This window comes from Eretmochelys imbricata, chromosome 10, assembly GCF_965152235.1.
Source record: "Eretmochelys imbricata isolate rEreImb1 chromosome 10, rEreImb1.hap1, whole genome shotgun sequence".
Taxonomy (NCBI): Eukaryota; Metazoa; Chordata; order Testudines; family Cheloniidae; genus Eretmochelys; species Eretmochelys imbricata.
In genome coordinates, this window is record NC_135581.1 from 29770856 (window position 1) to 29793719 (window position 22864).

General features: G+C 43.9%; 1 protein-coding gene across 1 annotated transcript; it reads left to right on the forward strand.

Annotated features, from left to right (window-relative positions):
* The first annotated feature begins 1898 nt into the window (after positions 1 to 1898).
* On the forward strand, positions 1899 to 16733 carry EEF2KMT (eukaryotic elongation factor 2 lysine methyltransferase). Its single transcript, XM_077827941.1, has 8 exons — positions 1899 to 2170; positions 7769 to 7831; positions 10943 to 11023; positions 11280 to 11381; positions 11580 to 11713; positions 12359 to 12666; positions 15228 to 15377; positions 16088 to 16733. The coding sequence occupies exons 1-8, from the start codon at positions 2078 to 2080 to the stop codon at positions 16186 to 16188; spliced, it is 1032 nt and encodes a 343-aa protein (XP_077684067.1). The 5' UTR covers positions 1899 to 2077; the 3' UTR covers positions 16189 to 16733.
* Positions 16734 to 22864: the final 6131 nt, after the last annotated feature.

Here is a 22864-nt window from a genome sequence, read left to right on the forward strand (position 1 = left end):
CCAGTCGTTGACGGGCGGGATTCTGGAGCTTAGTGCATGAGCCTCTACTGCATGAGCTAAAAGCCAACTGGCTGTTATTGAGTCTGCTCTACAGCCTTAGCTCTCTCTCTTTCTCATCTTGGTGCCAATAGATGGGACAGAACACCACACTGAGGTGATGTGTGGGTTATATACTTCCCCTAGCTGATGAAGCAAGTCCCGAGGTTCAAACACTTCCCAGTTGAAATCCAGGACGAGCCCCCACTTGGAACACCGACAGACCCTGGTCGTCAGTAGGCGAGATTGAACACCACTAGATGGGACAGAAGACCACACCCAGGAGGTGTGTGGGTTACACAGGCACCAAGCCATCATGTGTGACATGGGAACAGGAGGACACAGAGTCACGCAGGGATGCAGGTGCCACGCTGGGATATGTGACATGGGAACAAGACACAGAGACACGCAGGGATCCAGGCCCCAGGCATCATGCATGACATGGGAACAGGAGGACACAGAGCTACGTAGGGACGCAGGTGCCAAGCATTATGTGTGACATGGGAACAAGAGGACAGAGCCACGCAGGGATGCAGGCTCCAGGCATCAGACAGGAACACAAGGACACAGAGCCATGCAGAGACGCAGGCTCCAGGCGTCACACATGACAGGGGAACATGAAGACACAGAGCCACACAGGGACGGAGGCTCCAGGCGTCACACATGATATGAGAACACAAGGACACAGAGCCAAGCAGGGACGGAGGCTCCAGGCGTCAAGCGTGACATGGGAACACGAGGACACAGAGCCAAGCAGGGATGCAGGCTCCAGGCGTCAAGTGTGACATGGGAACACGAGGACATAGAGCCAAGCAGGGACGCAGGCTCCAGGCGTCAAGTGTGACATGGGAACACGAGGACATAGAGCCAAGCAGGGACGCAGGCTCCAGGCGTCAAGTGTGACATGGGAATACAAGGACACAGAGCCAAGCAAGCACGCAGGCTCCAGGCACCACACGTGACATGGGAATACAAGGACACAGAGCCACACAGGGATGCAGGCTCTAGGCATCACACATGATATGGGAACACGAGGACAGAGAGCCATGCAGAGACGCAGACACCAAGCATGACATAAGGACATGAGGACACAGAGCCACGCAGGGACACAGGCGTCACACGTGACATAGGAACATGAGGACACAGAGCCACGCAGGGACACTGGCTCCAGGCGTGACATGGGAACACGAGGACACAGAGCCATGCAGGGACGCAGGCTCCAGGCGTCACACATGACAGGGGAACATGAAGACACAGAGCCACACAGGGACGGAGGCTCCAGGCGTCACACATGATATGAGAACACAAGGACACAGAGCCAAGCAGGGACGCAGGCTCCAGGCGTCAAGCGTGACATGGGAACACGAGGACACAGAGCCAAGCAGGGACGCAGGCTCCAGGCGTCAAGTGTGACATGGGAACACGAGGACACAGAGCCAAGCAAGCACGCAGGCTCCAGGCACCACACATGACATGGGAATACAAGGACACAGAGCCACACAGGGATGCAGGCTCTAGGCATCACACGTGATATGGGAACACGAGGACAGAGAGCCATGCAGGGACGCAGACACCAGGCATGACATAAGGAACACGAGGACACAGAGCCACACAGGGACACAGGCGTCACGCGTGACATGGGAACATGAGGACACAGAGCCACGCAGGGACGCGGGTGACATGGGAAGACGAGGACACAGAGCCACGCAGGGACGCAGGCGCCAGGCCTGACATGGGAACACCCGCACCCTGCAATGGGGACACAGAGCCAGGCTCCAGGCCGTGCCTTGGGGACACCCACGCCCCAGGGATCTGGTGAAACTGGCCGCATCGTCCCCAAGGCGGGGCGGGGGCGGGGCGGCGCCTGGTGCCACCCCCGCCTGGTCCGAGGCCTGGGCCGCAGCGGAGCCCGTGTCGCTCCCCGCCCCCGCAGGACGGGAGCGGGGGGGGTGTCTGCCCGGCAAGAGGCGATCACCCGAGGCCGGGGACGCGGCCTGCCCTGAGGGGACGGCGGGACCCGGCTGAGCCGGACTAGCGAGCGATGGATCCCGCGGCGGAGGAAGCCCGGCACCTGGGGCTCCGCTTCCAGCGTGGCTTCCTGGCCGGCAGGCAGCTCGGCGCCTTCCCCTGGGCGGTGAGTAGGAGCCGGGCGCCCCGGCACCAGCCCGCGACCCGGGAGTGGATGGGGCGAGGCCGCTCGCTGCGGAGAGGGGGCGGCAGGGGCCGCGAGGAGGGGCTGCCTGGGGCGGGTCCATGTGAGGGGCGGGCGGCAGCCGGGTCAGCCTGGCCCCGGAGCCGCCGGCTGGTCCAGGGCTACCCAGTCCTGGCCCCGGAGCCGCCCGGGCCTGGTGATCTGGGGCAGCCCAGTCCTGGCCCCAGGAGCCGCCCGGTGCCTGGGCCGGGTGATCCGGGGCCCATAGGTGCTGCTGCACCCCCTGACTTGAAGTGGTGTCCATCGTATACAGGGTTTACAGGTTGGTTCAATAGCTCTCAGCTCCCCCACTCTACACACTCTTCCAGCGCCCCTGTGTGGGGCTGCCCAGTCCTGGCCCCCAGCAGCAGCAGCCTCCCCCTTCTCTGACTCCTCTTACTGCGTTCGCCCGTGAAGAGTGCAGTGCTGGGGCGAGCCCGGCCAGCCAGAGCCCTGCTTGCCGGCTGTGCAAACATCTTAGCTCCCCGCTCTGCCAAGCCACCTCTGGCCTGCCGTGCCACTGGTACAATCTCAGGGCTGGAAGGGACCTCCGGAGGTCATCTAGTCCAACCCCCACCAAATCAGGATGTTCTGGAAATGGGCTGCCCCCTGATGGACCTGCTGCTCCCACCTGGTTTATTGCTACTGTTGGGAAAAGAAAATTAAATGATGTAAAAATTCTCATCTCAGTCAGCAAAATAAGCTCCTTTCTCCTACTTGAGGTGAAGCTGGTGGGCTGTGATTTTGAGACCTGTCATCTTTGAAAAGTGATCCTGGTTTCAAAATCAGAAACAGTTCTGTGAGTAGGGGCACTAAAATGGCTTTTATAATGGGGCTGCCGAAAACCATTGAACAAAAGCCCTTTAGGTGCATTCAGTTGCTATTGTTACTGCAAGCTGGCCCTCCTGGTTGCTGTGCTCTGTGGGGTTGTTTTTTAGAGTTGGGAAATAGCCATACAAAAGTTGGGGTTTTTTAAGGTGTGCTGTTGTCACTAGTCCCAGCTGTTGTCCTAGCAGAGAGGAAGGATGGTCCAGGGATTAGGACACTTTTCAAGAATTTGGGAGACCTGGGTTCAATTCCCTGCTTTGCCACAGACTTCTTGCGTGATCTTAGTCAAATCACTCGGCGTCTCAGTGGTGATAGTACTGCCCTACCTCCTAGAGGTGTTACAAGCATAAATACATTAAAGATTCTGAGGTGCTCATAAGTACTTAAAGTAAATTGGTGTGCATATCTCTGAGTTGAGGATTTTTTTCTAGTAATTTAGTGTTCTGAATGAGTTGATCATGAGACACTACACAACTGTCATCAACATCAACAGCTTTTCTCTTCACTCCAAACACTGTTGATCACACTGAGCACTCATTGCATTGGACTGTTTGTACCTGGAAAAAGCCGACCAAACTCTGCTCACTATAGAAGTATATCTTAAGCAAATGTTATATGGGTATTTAAAAAAAGAAAAATACCCATTAAATTAAAAATGGAAAGAACCTGAAAGAAGTGCCTGGTACACCTGGATGTCATAGGAAAAACTAGAACTGTACCAGTGAAACCAAGATATATGGTCACTATGTTTTTGCAGCTTGCTTGGACAGTCTGCCTATTCTTCCTCTTTTCAGCTTTGCTTTTATAGCATCTGAGGAATCTGCACCACAGAAAGGCCTGGGATTGTGAAACAGAATTCTGTTGGATTCATGAGTGAAACAGCTCTGATTTCATTCCATAGAGGGCAGTGACATGCACACACTAGCCAACTCAATAGCTTTATTTTACTTTTTTAAACCTAGGGTATGTCTTCATTACCTGCCGAATTGGCGGGCAGCAATCGATACAGCAGGGATTGATTTATCGTGTCTAGTCTAGACGCAATAAATCGACCCCCCCCCCCCCAACACTCTCCTGTCGATTCCTGTACTCCAGCGCCGCGAGAGGCGCAGACGGAGTCGACGGGGGAGCAGCAGCAGTTGACTCACCGCGGTGAAGACACCACGGTAAGTCGATCTAAGTATGTCCACTTCAGCTATGTTATTCTTGTAGCTAAAGTCGCATAACTTAGATCGATCACCCCTCTCCCCCCCTTCCCCACCCCCCAGTGTAGACCAGGGCAGAGAGAGAGAGAGTGTGCGTGTGTGTGTGTCCCCTCTTTGATCCCGTGGAGTTCTCCATAGGCCTATAAACAGTCAGATTTAAAAATTGTATTAAAGCTAATGTTAAAAAATTATATAGTACACAGGTTAGGAAAAGAGTGTCTGTAATCTGGGTATAGTTCATAGATTATCCACAAATACAAAGTTTATTTTAAAAGTCATAAGATACATATCGCGCATAATCAGCAATAACCCAAATGTAGATGAATATATTTAACAATACATTTTAGATATTAGCATCCAAGTATTCGGGTACATCACTCATGAAAAGTTGTACAGAGAGTTGGTTGTGGAAAGCAAAATATACCAATGAGTGAAGATTGTCCCTCAGTAGTTGAGAATTTAGGGTAGGTTGTCCATTAGAAAATACAATCCATCAAGGAAGTATTTCAGTTACTTTCCGATTTCACTTTTCATTGGCACTCCAGCTCATCTCTCCTGGTATTGCCGATGTCCAGTGATGTGTTCTATGTAGATGTTCCTCGATCACCTGATGGCATCCAACACCATGAGTTGCCGCATCAGCTGGGCATAGCGCTGACTAATTCTGCATTCTCTCAACACTCGCTCGTTACTGGGGTCCCATCCACCCCGGGCTCCGACGATTAGCACGTGTGTCTGAATCTGGTAACACTTAGCTCTCAAACTTTCGGCCAGAGGGATGTATTTTACTACTGTGATAAAGAACCATCTACACCAGAAGTACCTGCTTAGGCAGACAGCTACTAAATTGTGTTACACAAAATTCTTCAGTCTCTAAACTTTCTTTTGTATATGAGAGAGTACTGGCAAAATAAGCTTCTGTTTTTGATTGGCTCAATCACTTATGATAACATGTTTAAACTTATGTCCTGGACGTTTGTGAATTTAGCCTAATTTCAATGGTTGGTCCTTTTAGTATAGCTATTTTGGAATTCTTCACATTTATATTTTCAACCTGTTTAAATACTGACAGAAACATGTGCAAACTACTGCTTCTCAGCACTGATTGAATCAACATTACGAACAACCAAATGTTTCTAACTTTAAGATGATTAAGTAATGTTCGGAGACCTGTTATCAGGTGTCATCCATGGCTCACCATTATAGTTTTCATGAAATTTAAGCCAAATTGTTGACCCTACTTTTTTTCATTTAATAGTTCCCGTTATCTGTGGCTAAAGCACAACAGCCAGACAGATTCAGAATAGTCATGTTTGTTGCAGGCACTAATACACTATTTTAGTGAACAATTTATTCACTTTCCATGATTATTCACCAGACCAACAAAACACTCAGAAAGTAAGTATTAGGCAATTTCGCGGGAAAATTATATATAAATGTAGCCTTCACCTTTGAACACTGTGGACACAATTTGATCTGAAATATGCTTACAATTAACTTTGCTGGGAATAGTAATAATTACAAGATGTCTGATAGTAAATATGCATCTAAAATTTGTCTCGGGTCTCAACATTAACTATAAGGTATACAATCTAGAATATCCCCATATTTACAGATATTTAAAGTTTATCTAGTACACAGCAGAATTCAGAGGATATGGGCCCCATCATAGCTGAATAGTCTGATTTGTCAGAAAGTATTTAAGAAATATGCTACTGAGACCCAGAGATCTAAATCAACCCTTAGTTCACTGTGACAGACCTAAAGATGGGTTTGCTCCTGAACTCTGTGAGTAGGGGGGCTTAGATGACTCTAAGAGTTTGCAGTGTGAGGCCATCATTAAGGCTAAAGATTCTTCCAACAAATCCTAGGAGCTGCCACATCAGATATTGAGATTTGAAGTGAAAAGTTGTCAGGGCACTTTCAGAGTCTCCTTACTTCTATTTTGTAGATGACAGAAAAATGGTAAATTAAGTATAGTATCCTCACAGAAGGGCACAAAACATAGGATTCATGTTGTTCTGCCATCTGTCATCAGAATGAAGAGACAAGAAAAATCCAGATGTGTCTTAAGAATTTTCCTTTCCATTTCTGTTATTTGACATAGAGAAGGAGGAGATGCAAACCTTGGGACCTGTTCAGCACATGCATGGGCCAGATGATCAAGCAATGTAAATCAGTTTTAACTCTATTGATTTCAGTGTAGCTAGTTTATACCAGGCAACAATCTGGCCCCATATACCTCAGTAGTGACTCCAAATATTAAAACTAAAGATTGTTGACTGCAGTGATTCTGCAACAAAATCCCTCAATTTACAAGCTAATTCCACAGTACAAATAACGCTCATTCGGAGGATTTTTTTTCTTTCCTAAAATGGCTGTGCTTCATGGTCTAATTCATCTGTTCATAGCATCTGGTATTAGAGCAAAGCTAATTTCAGAAAATCAATTCACCATAGAATATTTGCAGTATGTTCAGAATGGTGCGTTGGCAGCTCCTGTTATGAGTTTATTAGTATAAAATAAAGAATGCCTGAGTTTAGCAGACAGTGGGTGTCACCACTCATTCCTCTTGAACCCTCTGTGTTTCAGTTGCAATGTGCTGTAGTGTCACTTTTCAGACATCAGCCTCAATATACATTGACCCTTTTGCAGTAAAGTAAGTTTTTTCTCAGAACAATTTCCCTGTAGGAGGATTTGCAGTTTACAGACCGCAGTGTTTTGAAACAATTCAGGACATCTGTTTACTTCACTATCTAGTGAGTTTTACTACTGTTGATTTCACCATTTATACGTTCCTCTGTGAACCATTTTCTCAGCATTTCAACCACTAATGAAGGGCCAAAAACCCACTTGCCTTACTTGCCTTATTTACACAAATATGGACTTCAGTGGAACTAGTCATCTGAGTAAGGTGAGCAGGTTTGGCTAGAAATGGATCAATGAAAAAAGGCTGAAGAAATATAACTGGCCACTGAGGTTATATTGAAACAGCACTCTTGGTTATAAGATTTCTGTTAAAGACAATTAATGCAATAAATCTATGTGGGGGATATAGTGTCTAGCAACAGGCAGATTTTGTTCTTACTTCGATGCCAAGATTTCCAATGTCTGGACAGATACTCAGCTCTCCTCTTGGAGAAGGGAAGATTTAATATTTCTCACCTCATTGGGGTGGGAGCTTTGTACATTAGTGTGGGAGGGCTGACTGATTAGTCATCTGGTCTTCATCTTTGTTTTTTACTTTCCTCATTCAATTAATAATAATTATGTATTTGTATTGCAGTAGCAGCTATATACATTATAGATTATGTTAATATTATGGCTTACAGAAGGCTCTTTATTACTTCTTTATTTCCTACCATCTGGGTGTGATTTATTTATTTTTAATCACAAAGCAAGTAACATACTCTGTTAAAGGAGTTTTCACCAGTTTGTGGTGTTCAAACGTGGTAATGGAATAGCATCCTGGAATATTTCTCAACTTTTTTCCCCTCCTTTTGTGTAGGAACTTGAAAAAAAATTAAAGAGTTCATCAGATGCCTTGCTACTACTGGATATTTTGCAGAAGGTAAAATATGTTATTTTAATATAATCAGATTTCAATACATATCATAGAACAGACTAGAACTATTCTAAAGATACGATGCCACCTAGTGTAATGAAAACTATTGCATCGTATTCTTTTTAAATTGTATTTAAAAAACAGTAAAGGAGTCAGATCTAATACTAATCTCTGTGTTTACCAATAGAATAGCAGATTTTCTTTTATTCATGTTATGTAACTATCCTTCATAGACAAGGGAGTTGGAACACAAGAAACCCATGTTTTTATTTATTTTGAAATTTGAGAAATGGTTAGAGACTGTAGTGTTCATGCAAAGTGTCAAACACTGAATTTCCCTATTGATTCATAGAGGCAATATAGTGAGAGGTGCAGCAGTATAAACTTCCCAGAATACTCCGCCAGTGTGCTTTAACCTTGACGTGAGGGGCCATCTCTAAGGATAAGAGGGTTAATTCACTCTCCATTCCCATTCAGTCCTTTGCTGCGTCTGAGGCTACAATAAGAATGCCAGCTAGTACCAGTTTAGGGGCGTGGGATGGGTTGTGATGTGAATTCTGTTCAGTAGGTCTTGGGCTGAGACCATTGTCTCCTTTCCCATGAGTAGGGTCCTACCAAATTCACGGTCCATTTTAGTCAATTTCACAGTCATAGGATTTTTAAAATAGTAACTTTCATGATTTCAGCTATTTAAATCTGAAATTTCACAGTGTTGTAATTGTAGGGGTCCGGGGGTGGGGGGTTGCAAGATTATTATAGCGGGGTGCAGTACTGCTACCTTTACTTCTGTGTTGCTTCTGCTGGTGGCTCTGCCTTCAGAGCTGGGCAGCTGGAGAGCAGCGGCTGCTGACTGGGAGCCAGGGTCTGAAGGCAGAGCCTCCGCCAGCAGCAGCGCAGAAGTAAGGATTAGGGATGTAAATAGCATTTTAAAAAATAACCATTTAAACTATTACAATTGTATCAGTGAAGGTTTAACTGTTAATGAGTTCACAACATAGGTGCAGGAACTAGGGGTGTGGGGACTGCTGCAGCATTCCCACATTTTACCCAGGGTCCCAGCTGCCAGCCCCGCACCCGTGAGTTGGCCCCTGGGGGTCCCAGGGCTCCAGCCCCGCACCTGCCCCCACCTGTGGCCCCGGCCTCATCCCTCTTACTGTTTACTGAATACATTATTGGTAAGACTAATGCTTATCAGTTAACCGGTAACATTTTACATCCCTAGTAAAGATGGCATGGTATGGTATTGCCACCCTTACTTCTGCACTGCTGCTGGCAGGGCGTTGCCTTCAGAGCTGGGCACCTGGCCAACAGCCACCCCCTCTGGCCACCCTGCTCTGAAAGCATCACAGAAGTAAGGGTGGCAATATCACAACCCCCCTAAGCTAACCTTCTGACCACCCCCCTGCAATTCCCTTTTGGGTCAGGACTCCCAATTTGAGAAATGCTGGTCTCTCCCATGAAATCTGTATAGTATATATAGGGTAAAAGCACACAAAAGACCAGATTTCACGGAGGGAGACCAGATTTCACGGTCCATGATGTGTTTTTCATAGCCGTGAATTTGGAAGGGCCCTACTCATGAGTGATAAACAGTTGTGATATCTTCTAGCACTGTCTGGATCTGAACTGGCAACCTGGAAGTGAAAGGCTGTTCATCTCTCTCCCAAATCTGTGAGATTGCTAGTCTCCCACAGTTGCCTTTTAATTTACATTGGAACATACGAAAAGGCAGTAATTGCTTTCAGTGGGCTTGTGCCCTCTGATCAGTTGCATTAAAACAGTTACAACTCTGTCTTATTTTTTTAAATATCAAGTATTGGGCTTTTAGAGCTGGTGGAAAGTTTTCAAAATAGCAATTAATTTTCAATACAAAAAAATCAAGAAAAAGCTCTAACTTCAATTTTTCTTACAGGCTGTTTGTGACATATATTGTCTATTGACTGATAGTGTGTCTTTGTGTGTATGGAAATAGGGTACTACATCCTCACATGTGGTACAAATACTGGGAACACGAAGCTACTCCCATTTCCTGTCTATCACATGTGACTGCAGTTCACTCCCTACTTGCTTCATAAAGGATAGAATATCAAGTACTTCTCCACAGTCTTTAGTATCAAATTCTTGTCACATTGTCACAGTGAACACCTCCTTCTGAACAAAAGTGTGTTCCCAACTGTGGGGCACAATGGGCCTCAAGTCCTATGTATTGATCGCCTTCCACATGTGGAACCCCTGACTGAGATGCCCACATGTAGGGAGAGCACAGCTTTGGAGTCAGGGTCCATCATGCCTAGCTGAGTGCAGAATTCAGCCTAGGCCACTTATATAAAGGGAACTGTAACTATTAAGAGTGCATTAAGGGACCTAATTCACAATAACATAGTTGTTGGGGCTAATTGAAGAGCTGAAGTGACCTAACTTGCCAACTTTTCATTTGCTGGAGGACCAGTGTGACTAACACTTTCTCAGTGAACATTGCCTTGATTCAAAACAAAGGGTAGACATGTGTGGGGAGAGTCTCTTTCCTGAGTCCAGCATGGAGCTAGAGTGAGTATATGTACACAGAAAGAAAAGGAGTACTTGTGGCACCTTAGAGACTAACCAATTTATTTGAGCATAAGCTTTCGTGAGCTACAGCTCACTTCATCGGATGCATCGGATTGCGAATACAGACTAACACGGCTGTTACTCTGAAACCTGTCTATATGTACACAAGCTGGGAATGGCTCCCAGCTCCAAGTGCAGATGGAGCAGTCCCGTTTATTTATTTGTAGGGATGGGGCCTGGAAGAAAAATTAGAGGAAAGAGCCACTCAGACTCATTTTCCTTTCAGTTTTACTGTTTATTTTTGGGGGGCAAAGCAGAGGATGTGTGGCTCCCTCACATCTGTGACCGGCTGGGGGTACCAGAATTCACTGCAGGAATGTACATGGAATTTGTTTTTCCAGCTGAGTATCAAATAGCTTAGCTGCAAATTGAAATCACCCAGCATTCCTAAGATACAAAGTGAACCGAGCAAATTGGTAGCTATCTTTTCCTCCCCTGTTCCTTCAGTGCCTCTAATAAAATCCTCACCTGGTAGCTGGTTGGTCTGCAGGTGTTGTTTTATCATTTCAGACTATTCTTCACCCCTTATGCCTGAAATATCCCCCTTCCTTGAAGTACAGAAGATGCTTCATATCTGAACTCATTAAAAAGGTAGTGTTGGGATTATATATTGCTTGGCACTCTTTTTCCATTCAACCTGTTATTAAAAGTAACTTGAAAATTTGTTTTTTGCAGTATTGGCCCAGGCTCGGCTGATCATTTGTTATAACAAAAATTAGCATTAAATGCATATGTTATGGTTAAAGATGGAATAAATGGTATTTGACTATGTGTTCATTGCCTGTGTTTCGTTAATAATATCTGGAGATCTGAAGTTCTTCACTGATCTCTCTTCTCTTTCCCACAGCATGAGTCCGTAGCAACCGAACCCCTGGATGAATTGTATGATGTACTAGCAGATATTTTAAATAAAGAAGAATCTACCAACTGTTATAAAAGCTACTTACTGGTAAAAGCTAATATCATCTTCATTGTTATATGTCCTTTTTTATCGTTTAAACTGAGCCATAACTGGTTTAAAAATAAAACCCAGAAACCCCAAGTGTAAAATACTTCTTACCTTCTCCCAGACGCTAATGTTGATTTAAAATTGTGAAATGTGGTGGCCGTGCCAATGCATCTTTCTTTCCCTGCGTGTGTTTTCTAGCCCACAGGAGACTCTGTTACACTTTCTGAGACGGTGGCAATAATCTCACAGGGAACCACAGGACTAGTCACGTGGGATGCTGCTCTTTATCTTGCTGAATGGGCAATAGAGAATTCTGCCATTTTCAATAACAGGTAATGGAGCTCTAGTTACATGAAATCACAGCTAGAAAACTGGGGGAACAGAGTTAACTTAAATGTTTTCATTCATATTATAAATGAGTTACATGACAGTAGTTTGACATTATACTATATATGCCCCTAATGTAACTAAGAACTGTAACAATGCATATTTTTAAAATCCTAGACAAAAACTCCAACTCAGGTATCCATAACCCACAGGGGAGAGGGGGGGAGTATAAATTTCCCTTGTCCAAAACACTTTTAAATCATCAAGTAATAAGGAAATCATAAAATACTTGGCAGTCCAAGGAGGTATAACTAGGAGGATAGTATGAAATTTAACAAGATAACATTTTAGTCTGGATATATGCATAATATACCGCAGGGCACAGTCCTGTATTGGTCCCCAGGAGATGTTAATTTTATTCATATTTTCACTCTCTAATTGCTATTATTATAATTGAATCCTAATTATTTTTCATTCCTGATACTTATTTGGAGCAAAGACTGGAATCTGGATAGTTTATTCAAGAATCACTGAAATCATTTACAGCTAGTTTCGCTCTTACGTGTATACATTTCTATTGGTTTTGATTCCGTAACTGAATCTTGTCTAGATCCATGTGTAAATACTGATTTTAATCCATTAACCTTCAGGACTGTCTTGGAATTAGGAAGTGGGATTGGCCTCACAGGAATTGCAATCTGTAAAACCTGTAATCCTAAGGCATATGTGTTTAGTGACTACCATCACTGTGTTCTTGAGCAACTGAGAGAAAACATCCATTTAAATGGCTTTGTTCTGGAGTCTGAAACTGAGAATCACACCAAAATGCAATCGCAAAGCCAGAGGGCAGAAGTGATGGATTTACAAGGACCAAAAATAACAGTTGCAGAACTTGACTGGGATTCTGTTGCAGAGGAACAACTTTCAGAGCTTCAAGCTGATGTTGTCATTGCAGCAGGTACAGTACATTTCTGATCGCATCTCACTGTGATGAAATAACAATAGAAATGCAAAAATAATAATTACTGAACTTTATTCAGTCAAGATGACTGGTCAGTCAACTGCAAATTCTGAAATGTGAGGGGTGTAATTCTGCCTTATTTTACCATCCTGTCTTCATCTCAATATTCAGTGGTTGTTTACTCATCCTTGAAAAGCAATTTATTTCTCTTTTGTCACTTCTTCTGTTTTAAAATTGGAGGTGAATTCCACGTTTCCAGAGCACCGCTGGCTGGCACTCTCAACAAGGATAGTGCATATTAAAGAAATTTTACTTTTACAGCACTTGCTCATCTGATAATGTTAAGGAGTTTAATAGTAAATCTAATAATACTAAGTCTAACAATACTAGGGGCTTGTCTAGACAAAGTGTGTGGCAAGCGGGGGTGTAAATCTACAACATGCACTTACTGTGTCCCTACTACCACACACTAAAAGTTCCCAAGTGAGCTTTGAGGTACCCTGGTTTCAAAGTCAAATACAGCGAAGTGAACTACAGAACTTTTAATGTGTGGTAGCAAAGTCCACATGGCTAGAGGGCAGCACACTCTGTGCAATGTAGAGTCACATGTCACCTTGCCACACACCAACTGTTCTTCTAGACAAGCTCCAGAGCTGCACAGATGTAGCTGAAGGCAGAATTTCAGCCCATTTTTTGGGTGTGTGTGAACTAAGCAAGCTGCTTAAGAGTTCAGGTGAGGTGCTGAAAGGTGTGTGAGGACTGATACAATGTATCACGTGTAGACCATTAGCCATAAAAAGATGTTTATTCCATAAAATTAATTATCATAGATATCTAATCTATTACACAGGGCTCTGAAAACGGCCTAACTTGAGCTCATAAAAACAAGGAAATTTAAAGTTTAGGATAAAGTGTTATGCTCGGTATGTCTAGATAGCACAGTTCATATTTTTATTAGGTTAAATCCAGTGTGACTGATCTCTTTGACCATTGGCCCATACACAGGTCTTGGCTTTTGGGTGCCCTAGTTGTACATCACAGGGATTACACTGAAATGACCAACTCCTGAACATCAGGGCTCATAACTGAAAGACCAGAAGAAAATTGCAGAATCAGAATGTTAATTTGTGAGATTGACACTTGTGATACTTCAAGGGGCAGTTTTTACATTGTTTCATCAGGGTTTCCACCCTTAGAAATTATTCCAGAATCAACCAACTGTAATTTAACTCCTGGCCTTTGCAATGAGGTGTGCAATGTGAGCTGCTTTCAATTCAGTTGCAACCTGAGAAGGCCAAATCTGTAAAATCCACATGTGCAGACCATTTTTCCCCCTTCACCAGCACTCTGCATAGTAGTAAGGGTTAAACATCCTTTGCAGGATCAGGACCTAATTTTCTTTTTACTTATTTGTGCACCAGCTTCACTGAAGGGCAATTCAGTAAAGTGGAGAGGTCTGTTTAAAAAAACACTTCTTAAAAATCCTTTGATAGTTGGAATCTGGAGTGAACCTCTTCACCCACCAGCATCAAAAGCAATCTTTAAAACAGGTTGTGATAATCCATCTGTACCAGCACTCTCTCTCGCCTCAGGTACGCACACTTGCAGGCCCCACCAGCCACCACAGCAGTTCTTTCAACCCAATGCCACTCCAGTCAAGGCTCTTCTATCGGTTCACAGGGTTATCACCTCACCCCGCCCAAACATCAACAGAAAGTCCATGAGGAATAACATGAAACAGCCTCATGTGATTCCTTTTCACCCACTGTTTGTCCCAGCCTTTCCGCAGACTTCTACTCTTCTTCTCCCTGAAGGGAGGACGCTAGCTCTTTGATAGGCCCAGGGCCTTTGCTTCCTGGCATCTTCTTATCAAAATAAACCTTTAATAGTCTTTGCCATCCAACACAAACTCCTAAAAGCTCAGCCGTGCCAGAACCCCTTATCCAGACAGGTCTATCTCTAGTGCCAAGGAGAACTAGCTAAATCCTGCTTGTTTTATATTATCTTCTCAGGCCAGGTCTACACTACAGACCTAGGTCAGTATAACTACATCACTCTAGGGTGTGAAAAATCCACACCCCTGAGCAACGTAGTTATACCAACCCACTCCCCCCCTGTAGACAGTGCTATGTCAACAGGAAAGCTTCTGCCGTCAACATAACTACTGCCTTTCAGGAAGGTGGATTAACTACGCTGATGGGAGACACTTTCCCATTGCCATAGGAGTGTCTTCACTGAAGAGCTACAGCAATGCAGCTGCACCTGTGCAGCGTTTTAAGTATAGGCCTACCCTCAGTCTCCACCCCAGCTGAGTGTAATAAATGACTCGTCAGTCACAGGTACATTCCCTCTGGTCTACATGGGCTCCCCTGAGGAGCTGGTCCCTAGTCATAGGGGCTGGTCCTGGTTCCCTTTTTAAAGGGCCATGTTCCCATAATACAGGTCAAATTCTCATCTTAAATTACTTGACCGTGCCTCCATTTAATCCTTTTATTTTGTATTTTTAGTCTGCTTTTTGTTTTGTTTATAAATATACAAACCCTTTCCTTTTTATGTAGATGTGGTGTATGATCCCCAGATAACTTTATCCCTTATCGGTGTCCTGCAGCAACTTTCCATTTCCAAAACTGTTGGAAAACCACCTGAGATCTACATTGCCTTCACAGTTCGTAATCCAGACACTTATCACCTCTTCCAGACTGAACTCGGTAAGAATTATGCTGTATATATGCCATGATAGGTTTGGACTTCTTCCCAGTTACTTAATCTTGTTACAGAGCTGAAGACAGCAATCTTTGATGGTGGGCATTGCTTTAGTTAAGGTTCCAATACACCAGCTGAATCCTGTGGGGTCTGAATAGGAGAAATGGTCTGCCCCACATAGAGCTGATTTCAGGAATGGGGCCTCTTTTTACTGTGTCCTAATGAGACTAATATTTGCTACATTGCCTCCTCAAAATGAATTGCAAGCTTGGTGACCGCTAGCCAAGCAGATAATGAGGGTTAATAATAACAGTAAATAATCATCTGTGCTCTAATGTTGTACAGGTAACATTCCAGCTGAACCCTAAAACTGAAGCTTTGACCATATAGACAGGGTCATATACAATTAAATTGTGGGCGGGGGGAGGGAGATGTTTGGGATTTCCCTCACAGCATCCTCAAAATCTAGACTTCTACAGAATACAAGCTGGATGTGTGGTCCTTCAGAAGTGGGTAATTAATAAAATGATGCTGAATATATGGCACAAGCATGTAATAGAAATCTCTTTAAATTACTTACCGTGAATATTTGTGTCTCTTGCTTTCACCGCCTACTAATGATCCATTATTACAAGATTTGGCACACGGTAGTATGTATGTTTTGTATTTTACTAAGCAAAAGAGTGATTGTTTTTATTTCTGTTTCTCTCTCCAGATAAAGTTGGGATCGGATGGCAGGTTGTTCCTACTCACACAAAGAACCTTTTCCTATATGACCTGCATTCAAACATAACTCTTCTAAAATTACTTGCGTAGACTTTGTAAATCCAATATTACTACTAGACATTTTGACAGACTAAGCATAAGATCTATCATGATCATGACAATGACCTTGAATTCTGGACATGTACTTGAGTGGCAGACTCAGAAAGCAAGTTTAAGCTCTGTACGTTGTCAGTGTGTTTTAGGCCCCAATGCTGCAATTGATAGTGGGTAAGTGGACAGCCTCACCTGTGTGCAGCCCTGCTGCCTCCAGTGTGATTCCTTGGGAGTCCATAGGTTGTCAGCTGCAGGAATGGGGCCTCATTCAGACTGAGATTTTATTCTTCCAGAGGGCACAAGGAAGTAAACTGTAGTGATTCTATGGTGTTGTGATATGCACACATTGTAAATAAGTTTTGTGACACCAAAAATAATGACTCTCTTCCCGGCATGGTGAAATAGAGCAATGAACAATTTAAGTTTATATATTAAAGAATAATTTATATTTGCTATTGTTTTTGAGCCATGATCTGTTCGTTCAGACTTTCTGCAGTGCTTGTCTTCCTGTCACAACTTGAATAATAGAATAGCTACAATAAATGCATTGCTGTTTATACAGTGCCATAGGTTTGCCTGGTTTGAAATATAAGTCAGGGCATCAGATTCTGATGTAAATTAGAACTAGCTCCTATTTTACACTGGTGGACATGTGATCAGAATCTAGCCCTGGGGCTCAGTCCTGTGCAGCATGGTGTTCTCTTGGGAAACACGGAGCAGTATCAGCTCTCACTGAAGTTGATGAGTTTTAGGCTGTTCAGCAACTTGGAGCTTCAAGCCACATATTAGACATAACACACCTGAGGAGTCAAACAAACAGCAGGGGATGGGGGAAAAAGAAGGGCAGGGTTTGAATAGAGTCAGAGCCATTTATTTGTTTTGTTGTAGGTGTGTCATAGTGGTTCCAGTTGGGGACGGGAAGGAAAGTTAGAGCAGGGTGGGAATGGAGTAAGTTTGGCTATAGAAGGCCAATTGGAAGCAGGAGTTCTAAACATGGGCTATGCAGGAAAGTGAGGACATTTTGCCCATGAGAAGATGGAGACTGTGCCAGACTCGTGGGGAGAGGGGCACAGAGGGGGTTAATATGACTGAGGGGCAGGTAGGTCTATCTTTGGAAGTATCCTATTTTAAAATTCTATGATCATATAGACAATAAGAAGATCCCATTTCCTTTGCACCACACCAGAAGATGGACAGATAGTGGACTCAGTGAGCCTCCTCCTGCTAATGGGAACTAGGTCAAAAGAATACATTTTCAGCAGGGAACACTTAAACACATACAAAATTTAAGTGCCAACAATATATTTCCCTCCACTACCCAGCCTCCCAAATCTGCTGCTCCCAAGGAGAAAAGACAGACCCTTCAGCATTCCCTAAAGATCACCAAACATGGGCTACATGGGTCTCAGGGGAAGGAGCAAATTCCAAAAGCAACAGCCCCTCCTGGAGAATGCCCTCCAGCAGCACTCAGCACCGCCGATCTGGCAGATAGTGAAGACATACCCTCAGAAAGCTGTTTACGCTCCTTTCTCAAAATTTAAGCTGATATGCACAGATGGAAAGTTGAATCCAGGAAGGAGATAAAAGGGGATAAAACATATCGCTGAGTGGGGCAGTAAACACTTATCTTCAAGCTCTCTCACACCCCAAATTTAAAATCAGCTTTGCTGTTGTCTATCATGCTGGGATCTTCTATTGGAAATCCCCATATGGAATCTTTCACCACTACATTCTCTCAAAAAGAAAACACTGACAAATGGAGGACATGAATGATCTGAAGAAACATTTCGCCCTTGACACTTTTTTCTTTTTAAAATAAAGTATGTATCAACTCCACCCAGACTCTAATCTTCAGCATTCCCTAAAGATCACCAAACATGGGCTACATGGGTCTCAGGGGAAGGAGCAAATTCCAAAAGCAACAGCCCCTCCTGGAGAATGCCCTCCAGCAGCACTCAGAGGGTCCATTTAGGATCAAGACCCCGTTGCGTTAGGTGCTGTACAAAACTTTACAACAAAAATATTTAAAAATCTATTCAACCTTTGCGTCTCTTCCAGGACCAGCGTTGCAGGTTCAGCAATTCCCCTCCTGTCGCAGATGGCATCGCAAATATGGGGTAAAGAACGAAGCACCTTTCCCCACCAGCAGGCGTAAGACATGCCTTCTCCCATTGTCATGGAAACCAAAACCCTCAACAAGGGATTCAGCAGATAGCATTTCAGTTCCATTTTAAATATTTACTGTCCTGAGAAATGGTTACAGTGACTGCAACTCAGGGAATTCTCTTGTGATTAATTACGGCTTTTAAGATCCTTGATTGCTGGCAATGGCTTCACCTCAGCCCTGGTCTACAAGAGGGCGGGGGATAGATCTAAGTTACGCAACTTCAGCTACGTGAATAACGTAGCTGAAGTCAATGTACTTAGATCGACTTACCGTGGTGTCTTCACTGCAGTGAGTCGACTGCTGCCACTCCCCCATCGGCTCTGCCTGCGCCTCTGGTGGCACTGGAGTACAGGAGTCAATGAGAGAGTGCTCGGAGGTCGATTTATCACGTCTAGACTAGACACGCTAAATCAATCCCCGCTGGATCGATCACTGTCCGCCGATCTGGCAGATAGTGAAGACATACCCTCAGAAAGCTGTTTACGCTCCTTTCTCAAAATTTAAGCTGATATGCACAGATGGAAAGTTGAATCCAGGAAGGAGATAAAAGGGGATAAAACATATCGCTGAGTGGGGCAGTAAACACTTATCTTCAAGCTCTCTCACACCCCAAATTTAAAATCAGCTTTGCTGTTGTCTATCATGCTGGGATCTTCTATTGGAAATCCCCATATGGAATCTTTCACCACTACATTCTCTCAAAAAGAAAACACTGACAAATGGAGGACATGAATGATCTGAAGAAACATTTCGCCCTTGACACTTTTTTCTTTTTAAAATAAAGTATGTATCAACTCCACCCAGACTCTAATCTTCCACACTTCAGGATACTGTTATATATATATATATATATATGCACATATACCGGCAAACAAACACCAACAGGAAGAGTGCTTGAGCCTGTTTGTAGGAAGAGACATTCCAAACCTGGAAGAGAAAACCATTTGAAGACCTGGCCAGAGGGCCAAGTCAGGAGGAGGACACTAGTTCCGGGAGCGAGAGGCCCTGCAGAGCTGAGAGAGAGAGAGGAGTGACAGTGTGCAACTGCAGGAAGGGACGTCGACCTCATGAGCTAATCTCTAGAGTGGCCAGAACCAGGCACCATCCCTGTGCTGAGTGGACCACCCTATCACAAGGCTTAACCTATTTCATTTTTACATCAGAGAAAATAGGATATTCCCATCACTCTAGGCAAAATTCTGGTTTTAAGTTGCGTATATTGGGTCTTCAATGACACTTTGTCTTTATTGACTCAAATGCTCCATCCATTCATTGGAATCAGTTTTCGATGGAGACTCTCCAATCTGCAGGGCTGTTTCACTGACAGGAGGGTGAAGATGGAGGGAAGTCATTTTTTTCTTGTTCCAATTCCATAAATACCGTCTCTGACTTTTTCCTTATTCCCCATCACCTACATCAATACTCATCTTCAGGAACCAGGCCAAAGACCACTGAAGTACAGTAGATGAAAATTCATTTATAGATTTTTAAGGTCCAGAGACCATTAGATCATCTAGGCTGACCTGTATAGCACAAGCCATAGAACTGCACCCAGTCACCCCTCAACTGAGCCCAATAACTGGTGTCTGACTAAAGTACATCTTCCAGAAAGGCACAAGAGACGGAGAATCCACCACTTCCTTGGGTACTTGGTTCCAATGGTTAATCATCCTCATTGTTAAAAAATTGTGCTTTGTTTCTAACTAATGTGAATTTTTTTGGTTTCAGCTTCCATCCACTGGTTCTTGTTACGCTCTTCTCCGCTAGACTAGAAACTCCTTTAGTAACCCAGTATTTTTGCCCCTGAAGGTACTTAAACACAAAGCAAGGGCTTTGTGGCAGCATTTTAACAGGGCTGTGTAGCTGCAGCACCAGCGCTGGGAGAGAGCTGCGCTATAAAAAACCCACCTCTCTCAGCACTATAAAAAAAATCCATCTCCACGAGGGGAATAGCTACCAGCACTGGTGCACTGTCTACAGTGGCACTTGACAGTGCTGAAACTTGAAGCACTCAGGGGGGTGTTTTTTCACACCCCTGAGCGAGAAAGTTGCAGCACTGTAAAGTGCCAGCGTAGCCAAGCCCCAAGTCATCTCTTGAAATGCCTCCCATTGACTTCACTGGGCGTTGGATCAGGCCCGAGGCTGGAAAGTTATATACAGTGGAGGCTCCTCAGGACATGCTGGGTTGGTGCTGGGTGCTTTGCTTTGAGTCCGACACATCAAGATCTTTACTTGGATGCTACGCATTTGTTTTGACTTCTTCTTCCTTAAAAGATCTAGTTTCCCCTGTCCTCCCTCACATCTCAGCAGTCAACACTGGGCATATGGTAGGGAATGAAATACAGTAGCCTTAGAACACTATCTGCTTTCTAGGTGGCTGTATGCAATCTGGAGACTTGGCACAAGGTGGGGGCACTTCTGGGGGGTGAAGGAGTGTGGAAATGAGAGCAAAGCAAAAAGTGAGGCAGAGCAGAGGTGTATGTACACCTAGATACACTGGTGATGGGGCATTATGGCACATAACTATTTCATCCCAGTTTTTTCATAACAATAACATCATAAAGAGTATGTGAACACCACCACCATGCATGTGTGATAATACCAGCAATAAAGATATGTTACAGAGAATGAACATCCAGAAAGCTGATCTGGCGTTATGTGCTGTACAAACAGCAAGAAGGATATTGTACAAGCACAGCCAGAGAAAGACTTCAAAAAACTTGGGGGTTCTGCTACCATAAAGATATAAAAGGAGATATTCAACATTTTCCTGAGAAAGAACAGCCAAGAACATAAGTTATTTTAAAGTTACATTTAAAATAGAATGTTTCTTTATGAGCAAATATTCTTGTTCAAAATGAAGAGTGTCTCCCGTTCATGTGGAAGAGCCACCTGTAATTACCCAGAGCAAGCAAAGTGTTCAGGCTAGGGACAGAAAATTTAAGCATTATACCATATGTAAAAATCCACAGGAAAGCGACCTTTGTGTTTAAAACTGAAATGGCAAAACTCAGAAAATTCTGAGTTTAGGATTCCTAAAGCAGCCTGAATTCTTCCCCCTTGTATAAGAACATCAGAACAGCCATACTGGGTCAGGCCAAAGGCCCATCTAGCCCAGTATCCTGTCTTCCAACAGTGGCCAATGCCAGGTGCCCCAGAGGGAATGAACAGAACAGGTAATCATTAAGTGATCAAACCCGTCGCCCATTCCCACCTTCTGGCAAACAGAGGCTTGGGACACCATCCCTGTCCACCCAGGCTAATAGCCATTGATGGACCTGTCATCCATGAACTTTTCCAGTTCTTTTTTGAATCCTGTTATAGACTTGGCCTTCACAACATCCTCTGGCAAGGAGTTCCACAGGTTATTTCCTTTTGTTTTAAATCTATGTCTTTTAATTACATCTGGTGACCTCTAGTTCTTGTGTTATGAGTAAATAACACTTCTTTATTTACTTTCTCCACAATAGTCATGATTTTATAGACCTATCATATCCCCCCTTAGTCATCTCTTTTCCAAGCTGAAATCACAGTCTTATTAATCTCTCCTCATATGGCAGCCGTTCCATAACCCTAATCATTTTTGTTGCCCTTTTCTGAACCTTTTCCAATTCCAATATATCTTTTTTGAGATGGGGCGACCACATCTGCACACAGTATTCAAGATGCGGGCATACCATGGATTTATATAGTGGCAAAATGATATTTTCTGTCTTATTATCTATCCCTTTCTTAATGATTCCCAACATTCTGTTCGCTTTTTTGACTGCCACTGCACACTGAGTGGATGTTTTCAGAGAACTATCCACAATGACTCCAAGATCTCTTTCTTGAGCAGTAACAGCGAATTTAAACCTCAACATTTTGTATGTATAGTTGGGATTATGTTTTCCAATGTACATTACTTTGCATTTATCAACACTGAATTTCATCTGCCATTTTGTTGCCCAGTTACACAGTTTTGAGAGATCCTTTTGTAGCTCTTCGAAGTCTGCCTGGTACTTAACTATTTTGAGCAATTTTGTATCATCTGCAAAATTTCCCACCTCACTATTTACCCCTTTTTCCAGAAAATTTATGCACATATTGAATAGGACTGGGCCCAGTAGAGACCTCTGGGAGACACCACTATTTACCTCTCTCCATTCTGAAAACCGACCATTTAATTCCTACCCTTTGTTTATCTTTTAACCAGTTACCAATCCATGAGAGGACCTTCCCTCTTATCCCATGACAGCTTACTTTACATAAGAGCCTTTGGTGAGGGACCTTGTAAAAGGCTTTCTGAAAATTTAAATACACTATATCCACTGGATCCCCTTTGTCCACATGCTTGTTGACCCCCCTCAAAGAATTCTAATAGATTGATGAGGCATGATTTCCCTTTACAAAAGCCATGTTGACTCTTCCCCAACAAATTATGTTCATCTAGGTGTCTGACAATTTTGTTCTTTACTATAGTTTCAACCGGTTTGCCCGGTACTGAAGTCAGGCTTACTGGCCTGT